Genomic DNA, 12,034 nt, shown 5'->3' on the forward strand with positions numbered 1-12,034 from the left:
TTCCTAATAAAGGAAAGTTTGTTAAACATGCAAATTAGTAATTAGCTGAATTTAAATGCTAAATAACTTCCAAAATGTTTTACCATAGTACTTCGATATACATGGCAAGTCTAATCAACTCTGGTAAGGTCAATCCAGATATATATCCCTAATTATGAAAGTTCATAAACTATGCAAATTAGCAATTAACTTTCATGTCACCCTTTAATATCTTTCATAGCTGATATATTTGGTGTGATGAACTTTTGTAGCAAGTCTCATCAAAGCCGTTCTCAATGTATACACATTTTTCTAAAATCATTAATTATGCAAATAAGCATAAAATACGCAAGCCATACCCACCAAACACTAATTGTTCTTCCTATTCCCAAACAAAATCTATGTATCAGATTTGACTCTAATCTGCCAACAGACATACAGACAGACACGGAGAGACACAGATATCGCTGCAACATTAGCTCACGTGTGTGAGCACGTGACCTACAAAACGATTGCCTAGCAGTCATACAAGATCAGTTCATATTGAATCATGTGCATGGCATAATACTTGTCTTACATTTGAATAAAGCAAGTTCAGGTGCAGTATGCGTAAGTAATAGATCCAGACATGACGAAAAAAGGTGTTTTTTGTTGCAATTTACTTTTTTCTCATGAAATATCGGAGTACAATGGAATAATTCACTCTGCGGTACAAAAGTTCATATTTAATAATGTGGTGCCATGAAGGTCATTCAGAAAAGAAATCAAGTAAAGTTACATCTATAATACTGATTTTCAGGTAAATTCACATAACTCTACACTAGCCGGAACACAAAAAGTATAGCGTAAAAATTGGAAGATGGACATTATTTAGCCTATTTACATAAAAATATACATCTTTGGTATTTACAATTAAGTCTCCATACATTTAAATGTCAAAATAAATAACTACTCAATCAACTAACAAGAAATCAACTTTTTGCATAGAGACAGAACAAAAAACGGATAAAGCAGTTACATGGTTAAAGTGAGAACAGGCCAATTACACTGTTACATACTGAGAAGCTCTTACAGATGCAGGATTATCAGGTGTAACCACATTTTGTAAATGTAAGTTTGGAATATTACAGTCTTTACATCAAATCTTAGGATAAAAATGTAACGCTGTAAACTTTAAGCTTTACAAATATGTAACTATCATTCTGTGATCAAACCATGTATTGTTATCTGTAAAGTCAACATGGTAAATATGCTTTTCAAGATATTGAGAGCTAGCTGCTACTACTGTACGTTATGACAAAGATGCATGTTTACTGTAAATGCTGTCTGAAGTACAAGCAAGAAAGTGTCCCATATTGTATATTGTTTGAGGTTTACAGTCGGATAGCATATCAAATAATGTAATAGCTTAGCTGTGTATTCTACAGCCAGTTGTTAAATAATCTTGGCTGGATGACACTCCCAACATTGAGTAACCCTTTTACTACCACAGTATGATTTATTTCAATGGTGATTACAATCATTAATTTGTGATTACAATCATTAATTTGTAAAAGGCAACTGACATCCTGCAGACACTTCTTGTCCTATGTTATAAAATACGCTACAAAATAACTGAATCACATTTACTATCTTAAATGCTGTAACTGTATTTAACCATTCTGACTAACAACTCTATACAATGCAACATGCATGTACTCCTGAAATGTTGGTTAATTTACACCGGAAGTTATTGATTGCTGATACTTTCATTGGTTTGGAAAAATGTTGTGCTGGCTTAAAGATGGGCATCTGGTTATTTTATGTCAAAATTGAAACAATTGCTTTATTATTAGAACCGTGTTCTGCACACCATTGGACATTTTTTTTAGAAAAACAGCTATTATTTTTAACAAACAATACTATCTGTAATCTTTTTATCACAAAACTATTGTACAATCCAATTGTTTTCTGTGAGGAAGTTGGAACTCTATTCAGAGAAATTGGGTGAAAGAGTTCAATGTGATGACTGTTCGGCTGATAGTTGCTATGGGTATCAGCGGAAACCTACAAGAACTGGTAAAATGGATGAAACATCTTAACATTTGAAATTACTGGCAACAACATAGGCTTAGCAATAGCTAATTGGATAATGTCATAATGATTGCTTTTTAACTTACAGGGCAAATGAAAACAAAATGAGCAAATAAATTGTTCTAACTGTGACATCAGTTTAAAGATAAAAAAGTCAAAGTTATTCAAAGGGTGAAGTAAAAGTGCAAAATTTGCTGTAATGGCACTTCTTTGTCCAGTTTGGTTAATATTGATTTGTTCTTGTTTAACTAATTAAAAAAATGAAAATTCTGAAAATGAAAGCGCAATTAAATAATCATATTATACATAAATTAGTGCAGACATAAAACAGTAAAGAGTACTGTGAAGACAATGGTTGTGAGAGAAACACCGTGCTGAGTTGATGTCCTGCTAAGATTACAGAGGTCAGTGTTGCAACATTCAACGCATCCCCAGGCACCTTTGCTTGAGTCGCACCAATAGGACTTGGCCAATTGTTCAGTGGCGTCCTGGCAACCAGCTTGTGATGCACATGACTTGTCTATTCGCAGCTTGTCTCTTGTAGCTGAAGTCAATAAGAGACAAAAAAAAAACCAGATATGAACTGTAAATGCTCACGTGTTTCATTATATATTGCAGTTATGTGTAAATTTGAACCTTTGCCACATGTTTGCAACTTCATTGAAAGTATTATGATCAACATAATGGACAATATTCAACACAGATTAACTCTATTGGTCACTAATTATTAGTCCCCGCGGACGAAGTTCGGCGGGGACTTATAGATTGGGTCCCGTCTGTGCGTCCGTCCGTCCGTCCGTCCGTCCGTCCGTCCGTCATCAACAGTTTCTCAGACACTGCCGAACCAATTTCGTTCAAACTTGGCACAAAGGCATAGCACTATGACCTACAGATGCACGTTGATTTATTTTGTGATACGATCGAATTTGGCCGCGAGGCAGCCATTTTGTTGCGATTTTTCATGTCTTTGGACCATAACTCAGACATCCTTGAGCAGATTATGTTCAAACTTGGCACAAAGGCATAACACTATGGCTTTCATATCCATGTCAAATAATTTTGCGATATAATCCAATATGGGCGCGAGGCGGCCATTTTGTTGCGATTTTTCATGTCTTTGGACCATAACTCAGACATCCTTGAACAGATTCTGTTCAAACTTGGCACAAAGGCATAACACTATGGCCTACATGTGCATGTCAAATTAGTTTGCGATACGATCCAATATGGCCGCGAGGCGGCCATTTTGTTTGCGATTTTTCGTGTCTTTGAACCATAACTCAAACATCCTCGAACTGATTCTGTTCAAACTTGGCACAAAGGCATAACACTATGGCCTACATGCATGTCAAATTATATTGCGATACGATCCAATATGGGCGTGAGGCGGCCATTTTGTTGCGATTTTTCATGTCTATGGACCATAACTCAGACATTCTTGAACCGATTCTGTTCAAATTTGGCACAAAAGCAAAACAGTATGCCCTTCATATGAACACCAATTTATTTTGTGAAATGATCCAATATGGCTGACAGGTGGCCATTTTTTTGCGATTTTTTCATGTCTTTGAACCGTAACTCAAACATCCTTGAACCGATTTTGTTCAAACTTGGCACAAAGGCAAAGCACGTACTATGGCATGCATATGCATGTATCAATTAACCTTGCGATAGGATCCAATATGGCTGCAGAACTGCCATTTTGTTGGAATTTTGCATGTCTTTGAAGCATAATTCAAAGGTCATTACACCCATTTTGTCCAAACTTGGCACAAAGATCAAGCACTATGGCATACATGTCAATTTACTTCGTGACATGTTCCAATATGGCTGCCAGATTGTAAATTTTTTTCCAATATCTCTGCCCGATGGTCTTTTTTGGATTTTTTCATGTCTTTGAGGCTTAATCATATGCAAATATTCCTTAACCAATGTTGTTGAGACTTGGTACAAAGATAAAGTACTATGGCATACATATGCATGTCTACTAATTTTGTGCTATGATCCATATGGTCAAGAGACAGCCATTTGATTTCAATTTTGGTGTGATTTTTTTATGTCTTTGAAACATAAACATAGGTCACTGTCCCTCTATGGACTGATTTTGTTCAAACGTGATACGAAGATAAAATACTATGGCTGCATTCTTGTGCACATTAAATTGTTTCATTATATGATCCGAAATGGCTGATGGCTGATTACAACAACATACCCAATCCCAAAGCATTTCGAAAATTCCACCAAACCATGTGTATAGTATGTGCCGTCATGACACTAGAGGCAGTGAGGGCATCGTTATGTGTGATGTAATCAAAAGTTCCTTCAGTGGTCATTACTGGCAGAGATGAGTCATTTATTGAACGTTCCTCAGATTACTTTATTATGCAAGTCACAGGCCTGATGCACCCGTTGCATCAATGTCATTCCACAGCGACCTAGACCACAGCTACCTAGACACCAAAGATTATAACAAAATGGACAAGCGGGGACTGTGTCATCAACGATGACTTGTTCAAATATACAATTAGCTGAAATAAAAGTAATTAATTTCTTTGACTGCTGTCATTGTATCACCACTTTACATAGCAAGTGTAATTGCCTTTGGTCAAGTCCTTCAAACTATAAATTCCAAACTTTGAAAGCTCATTAGATATGCAAACTATAAATTAGCTGACATGAAAACTGAAGTGCGAAATGGCTTCCAATATTGGTATAACCTGGTATAATCATCAATGTACATAGCATGTTATGCCAGCTTTGATCAAATAAATCCAATTTTATATCCCTAATTAGGAAAGTTCATTAAATACACAAATTAGGAATTGGCTGAAGCAAAATTGCTTAATGCCTTTCAATAATGTTAGCCTACATAATAGTATCTTTAATTTACATAGTAAGTTTCATCAATTTTGGTTAAAATTAAAATATATATCCCTAATTTCAAAAATTCATTAAATATACAAATTAGGAGCTGGATGAAGTAACAATGCTTAATGACTTTCAATAATGTTGTATCATAGTATCTTTAATGTACATAGCAAGTTTCATAAATTTTGGTCTTGTAACTTCAAATATATATCCTTAATTTCAAAAGGTCATTAAATATGCAAATTAGGATTTGGATGAAGTAAAAATGCTTAATGACTTTTAATAATGTTAAATCATAGTATCTTCAATATGCATACCAAGTTTCCTCAATTTTGATTGCGCAAATTCAGATATATACTCCTAATTAGGAAATTTCATTAAACATGCAAATTAGTAATTATCTTTCACGTCACCCCTTAATATCTATCAAAGCTGATATATCTTGGTGTGATCAGCATTTGTAGCGAATCTCATCAAATTATGTGCAGTCGTTGTCAATATATCAGTTTTTTCTAAAATCATTAATTATGCAAATGAGCAAAAAGTAAGCAAGCCACACCCACCAAAAACTAATCAGTTCTTGCCATTTGCAAACTGAATCTATGTACCAGATTTTATTCTGATCTTATGAGCCGTTTTTGAGATATTGAGTCACAGACAGACACACAGATAGACAGACAGACGGACAGACAGACAGACAGACATCGCTGCGACATATGCTCACGTGTGTCAACACGTGAGCAAATGACACACTATCTCTCCAAAAATATATGCCAAGGTGTGCAATTCTCTTTGCAGACTACAGGTGACTTCAGGCTAACTATAGGTAGATAATTTCATAACTTTAATCAATTTTGCAGGTCTAAGTAATATTGCTGAATAAAATTTATGTTGGATGAAACTTAGAAAGCTGCTTAGCACCATCATCATCACTATATCCTGTCAGTAAATGATCCAATCTCTCCACAATACAACTCACAGATTTGTTCAATTTTGTAAAGTACATAACAAAGTTTGCTGTTTTTGAAACGTTTGTCTGAAAATCTTTGATGAACAATCTTGAATGAAATCAAAATCAGTTGATTTTTAAAGGATGAGGGGGGTAGAAACATCCTTCAAGTTCAGCAGCAAAGTCATTCAGAGTCCATAAAAAGCACGCTTTGCTAACTTCCAATTACTGTTTCCCCTTACAATTGTAATATTGTAAAACATACAATCCTCATGATGATTTGTTTACTAAGTAACTTAACAAAGATTTTCAGTATATTCTATGTAATCTTGTACACTGCACTTTCCTTCCCATCACATGTCATCAGTGACATTTATCATGAATATCTGTTGCTGGCAATATAGTCGCTTTATTCCACAGACAATCTGAAAAATTCAATACTCACATGACCATATCGTCTGTGTCAAACATCTATCTTGGGTTTGTGAGCATGTCTTGATAGCATTGGTACCCTGGCAATTTTGATTGTTGTTCTCATACTCACATGTGAAGCACTGTAGAGCTGTCAGAATATTTGAATGTCTTTTACAAATTGGGAATAAAAAGTCCACTGTAGCTACACTTTTAATTTTGCTTGTTGTTTAAAGCGGTCATACTAATGTCATATATAGAGTCTTTCTTACTCTTTCAAGCAAAGATGTAGATATGTGAAGGTATTGCTGATCTGTTCATTAAAGTAAACTCACTTTTGCTCAAGAGTTGTCTCCTAGCAGGCCAGGCTGCATCATAGAGGCTGGCCATGGCTTTCAGTGTTTCAACTTTTCTGTGTGTTGGCCACCCCTTTGCATAAAATTGCAAAACACTGCTTATAATCTAGCATTGACGCCCTTGGAAATCCTGGCCTACAACAAATAGTAAGCAAAAGTGTATTTTCCTCTGTGAACTGATTAGAAATACACAACATCTTTTGCTCAAAAGATTAAGAAAATTTTATATGTGGCCCTGGCAGTCATTTTGCAGTCCCGATAATAATTAATAGTTTCAAGTATGACTCTTTACAGACAAAATATAGACAAACTTTGCACTGATATCCTACAAAAGTATTTCAGGATGAAGAAATTAAACCTCCATCATACATTTCTTGTTCCATTCATATTTGTGTACTTCCTCTGAAGTTTCAAGATTATCGCTTTTCTTTGGTCCATCACAATTGGGTGTGGTTACTGATTATTGAGTCACTACACTGTGATCTGATAGACGGACAATTTTAATTTAATTTATACCAAAACAATTTTACTGTGCGCTAGTACTATAAGAAGAATGTTATGTATTCTTTTTGTACCCACCCTTATACGCCACGGAACTTTTAGAAATGAACGTTGAGGGAGCTTTACATACACACCCATGGACACATACATAGCGAGCATTGGCACTTTAGGATGCTCGATAAAGTATCCCAGAATGAACTCTTGTGTTTCTCGAGCTAAAACACGCACGACAATGAATCCTGATAACTCATGACAAATATAAACACATATGAATCGAAGAAGTCTGTAAACAGCATGCGTAGACGAAAAGCATGATTGAAAGATTTATTTATGATCAGTACATGTATGTTGTTGTTTCCATGTTTTTCAACGTTATGATCCAATTTATTCCTTTGTAAACAATGGAGCTTAATGGATGTATCTTTTTGTTTTTAATACGAGTTTCGAATCGCACACTCAAATCATATCCGTCGAGACTTCAGAAATATGGCCGTTGCCAATGACGCTACCGATAGAGAAAAGAAAACCAGCTGATTTTCCCCCTTGCTGCTATCATCGTCGTCATTGGCGCATTTATAGATATTGGTAGGATCTTCAGTATCAAACATCGGCTTACCTGATGTCAAACTTATGGAGACCGCCAGCAAAATCACTACCTTCGCCATGTCCACCATGGCATTTTTGGTCTGGAAGTTCGGACTCGAGAAGGCATGCTAATTATTCAGGTACGAAGGTCACCACGCATGCGCAATAGAACAGCAGACAAAAGAACATCTGGTAAATGTTTGCCATTTGGGTGTTTTATTGACTTCAAAGCAACTGCCCTCCAAAAGGGGCATTGTTTTAACCTCAGGCCAAATAAAAAATTTAGGGTAGGTAGGTAGGTCTGAGGGCTTTTTTATCTTTCTGTTTGTTTGCTCAGGATTTACTCAAAATTTTTGAAAATGCGAACAAAAAATGCCTTGGGTAGGCCAGTTCAGGGTACTGAGGTCAGGTTGCTAGAAGACAACATGTTTTTTTTTATTTGATATAATGATTATGTACTATATGAACAATTATTAGGCAAAATACACTCATTGCTTGTGAACTGCAGCCAATAAGTAGGGTACCCTATTAAGAATTTTGGTGCTAATTGTAATCAAACAATAATGGAAAAATTTGGCGACTTTAATTATTGCTTTGAAGTAAAAGGAAAAGATTTTGCAAGAAAGTTGTGGAACACCAAGTTTATAAGGGTTCAGAATGGCTTACAAGAAGTATCTCTTTGACCAGTAGACAGTAAAAGCGAGATGCTTTGACTTGGCCTTACAGCCTACTCCACAATCGGAAACTTTCATATAGCCAAATGTTGAAATGGAGGCATGTCACCTATGTAAGTAAGTGGCACTGTATATAATTCGTGGCACATTTGTTTTGCATGGCCAGCAACATGAAACCAATTACTGTAGATATAGATGGCTGAATTCTTAATATTGGCACTTCTTAGGCTGTGTTCAAAAATAACAGTGAGGGGAGCCCTAGTTGGGTGTGTATCGCAATTGAAATCTTTTTTTTTCAGATCCCCCTCAATACCCTAAAAAAAATTTCAAGTCCCCCCTGTCTATATCATCAAAATTTTTCAAGTTCCCCCTCCCCAATTATCATATTTCCACATATTTTATTAGGGATGCACACAAAGAAAAACTGAAAATGTATTGGGCAGTTTTGCTCGCAGATATTCAACACTACCTGTTATTAGCAGTTTGTAGAGCCAGATTCCTTTAAGGCAAGTTCTTAAAGTGATTCATTTTTAAACTCATCGGTGGACTTTTTGCATGTATCAGTCTAAGTTGATTTGAGTTAATCCCACTCTGGCCAGGTCAATGGCACCTGTCGACAAGCACACAAAGTGAATGACCATGAGAGTATGCAAATTGTGAAATCCTGGCTACATTTTGCCAAATTCTGAAAAACTGATGACAGTGACCTCCCAAGAAATATTTTTTTAAAAGTACAAGACATATATGACATAGATGCTGCTCAAAATTGACAATACTGGAGAGTTAAAATATTCCATAAAATGAACGTTTTAATCTTCGAAATTTTTGGTGTAATAATGGCATATTTGGTAAAAAATAAATAATTCCATTTAGTCACATATTTTTTCAATTAAATTGGAGTCTTTACTGTTCAAAGTTTCACTTTTGTGTTATTTTACGATGAGAATGTGAAGATTTAGAAAATCAAGCACTGTGACCCCATCTAAGTTAAATATTTGATTATTATCATTTGCCAGAATTCAAAAATTCTTGATACTTTCAAGTCTTCTGGTCTTCCATATCATGTGTTGCTCTCTGGCCTGATATTGTGTACATTTCACTGTCATGAACATTATTTGACCAAAACTTTTCTTGAACTACATCAGAGCCATAGCTATCTCTGTCACTGCCGGTATGCAGTGACAGTGACACTGCAGTAGCATGGCAGTACCTGATAGTGACACTGCTCGTAGGGGTTAGCTGTATTAACTTTGATAATTTTGACAATGTTTTTATTCACGTTTATACAACTGTGTTCTTGTTCTACTCCCTGCAGCATGTTGAACTGTCCAGTATTCAGCTTGCCAACATAGCCTGTGTAAGTGTACCATGTATTTGTATCATTGAAAATTAAATGACTTTCAGTCTGGACTCTAATTCAATTATCATCCCAGCATGCTGTAGGGAGACAGCAAGAAACTGTATTTGATATATTGCATAGAAATATTGAAAAAAATTATTAAGAGTTTCAGCTTCTGCATCATTACTAGGCCCACATGTTTGGGGTTTTTTATGGAAAATCATTCATGTTTAGACTTATTTGAGATTTCAGTCATGAAATGTGACAAATTGTTATCTGCATCATTACTAGGCCCACATGTTTGGTTTTTTTTATGGAAAATCATACATGTTTAGATTTATTTGAGATTTCAGTCATGAAATGTGACAAATTGTTATAGATTTTGTTTAAAAGAACAATTGGATGACAATAAATTGTTATTAATTTTTTATTGAATTACCTGACAAACCTTGGAATCAGAAACAAGTAAACAAGTAAAAGGAAACCAAAAAAATTTTCAGGTCCCCCTTATATATAGAGCAAAATTTTCAAGCCCCCCACCTCTCTACTACCCCCGATATTTTTGAATCTCTCCCACTGGTTTTTGTGAATGCAGCTTTATGATGAAGATAGATTAACATGAGTTGTCAGTTCCTAAATGTATCTACTACTTGTAAACTCGACGCTGATGAGGTTTCTGGTACAAAGTATAAACTGTGTGTCACAAGAATATGTTTGAATTCAATCAAGCAGGTGAGAGCAGAATGCTGACCAATATTTGAATACATTTTATTCTATGCCATCAGTAAAAACACAAATCACTTCTCACTTGAAAAATGAATGATTACTTTACAACTTTATCCCTTGAAATCATAGTATTTAGCAATCATCCCTTGAAATACTATTTAGCAATGAACTGTAGTAAACGTTTCAAAAAGGATCTCAAATAATAAAAACAAATCATACTTTTTCTTTAAATCTTATTATGGCCACTTTCATCTGTGCCAGAATAAAATTTTAATTTTGCTTTTCATATCAAGAAGCCACTGTTTGCCTGCGGTTATCAGCGATGTTCTTGATGTTTGTGCTTACAATACCATGGCAAGTGTTACTGCTCAGAATCACAAAATGCAACAATATTGTGAACATATTAGATGTTGGTACATTTGTTTGATTCTCTTTGCACAAAGTTTGGTTGTTTACTGTATCAGCAAGGCACAAACTGATGGCATGAAATTGTAACACCAGTGTAATAATATCTTATTTGCAAATTTCTGTGCTAGGTACTCATATCAAATGAATTTAATTTTGTGATCATAATAGTCATGATATTAATGTGAAATAATGAACTGCCAATATTCAACACATTCTTACACAAAGATATTGCTTTGAATTTCACCGTCTGTAACAAATTGTTATATTGTATTTTATCAAGAAAAGTGATTTAACCAAAAATGCACAGAAAATTCATCAGTGGGAATTTTATTTTGGGGATAGGGTAAAGAACAAGCTGTCTGAGATTCAAAAGAGACAATTTTTACCAGTGGTAGGGAAACTAGTAAAGTAACCTTTTTTGTTTCTGGAGGGGACCTTGCTCTTTTTCACATTAAGGGATCTCATCTTTCTCAATAGACAATCTGCAGCGTGAAATTTCATTTTGGTTATGGCAGGTATCCTCAGCAGGGTTATGCCCTTAATTAAGAGGTGGTAAAGGGCAGGTTTCCCCTGTAGTGATCACGACTGAAATCCCCTAATACACTTTGAAATCTTGTTTATTTGTACCGCTGACAACCAAGACAGACAGACAGACACTGTTGGTGAAATTGATGCTACTACCTGCCCGTCGCATTTTGATTGGTCAAGCTGAACCATGTGACTGACCAAAAATACACAGTAATGATTTGTTTACATGCCCATGAATATGAATAATAAGATTAACAACTCAAAGTATGGTAACTTTACAGCTGAAACGTCAATCATAATCAATCACAAAATAAAATGGAGCACTTGTGGGCCAAGTTGAGATACTTTTTTCTGAAAACATCTACGAATTTGCCAAATTTTTACAGCGCGAGTGACAGTGTGTCACGTATTGCTCAGTTCGGGGGCCCAGGTGTCGTTCGCTATGGAAATTTTCGCAAATTTTGACAGTTTTCTTGGGTTTGTTGAGAATATAATGGAAATAACAGACTCCGCTCTGACCATTAATGTTTATTTATGGGCGTGGGCTTGAGGAAAGCCAAAACTAACGGGCTCAGCAAGCCTTGCCTATTAATTTTTGGCTTTCCCCTCGCCCTTGCCCATAAATAAACCTTAATGG

General features: G+C 35.4%; 1 protein-coding gene across 1 annotated transcript; it reads right to left on the reverse strand.

The window, feature by feature from the left end:
- Positions 1-621: 621 nt before the first annotated feature.
- LOC139149355 (ly6/PLAUR domain-containing protein 1-like) lies at positions 622-7,889 on the reverse strand. Its single transcript, XM_070721076.1, has 3 exons — positions 7,754-7,889; positions 6,315-6,431; positions 622-2,596 (listed from the first exon to the last, which is right to left on the reverse strand). The coding sequence occupies exons 1-3, from the start codon at positions 7,809-7,811 to the stop codon at positions 2,364-2,366; spliced, it is 408 nt and encodes a 135-aa protein (XP_070577177.1). The 5' UTR covers positions 7,812-7,889; the 3' UTR covers positions 622-2,363.
- Between the last annotated feature and the right edge of the window lie 4,145 nt (positions 7,890-12,034).

Source organism: Ptychodera flava, chromosome 14, assembly GCF_041260155.1.
Source record: "Ptychodera flava strain L36383 chromosome 14, AS_Pfla_20210202, whole genome shotgun sequence".
Lineage (NCBI taxonomy): Eukaryota > Metazoa > Hemichordata > Enteropneusta > Ptychoderidae > Ptychodera > Ptychodera flava.

Bases quoted from the DNA above. Each gene is read 5' to 3' on its own strand.
- LOC139149355 (XM_070721076.1), bottom strand. From the start codon at position 7,811: ATGGTGGACATGGCGAAGGTAGTGATTTTGCTGGCGGTCTCCATAAGT. The intron at 6,432-7,753 runs GTAAGCCGATGT...ATATTCTGACAG, and splicing joins CTCCATAAGTTTGACATCAG to CTCTACAGTGCTTCACATGT. The intron at 2,597-6,314 runs GTGAGTATTGAA...TATTGACTTCAG, and splicing joins GACACAGACGATATGGTCAT to CTACAAGAGACAAGCTGCGA.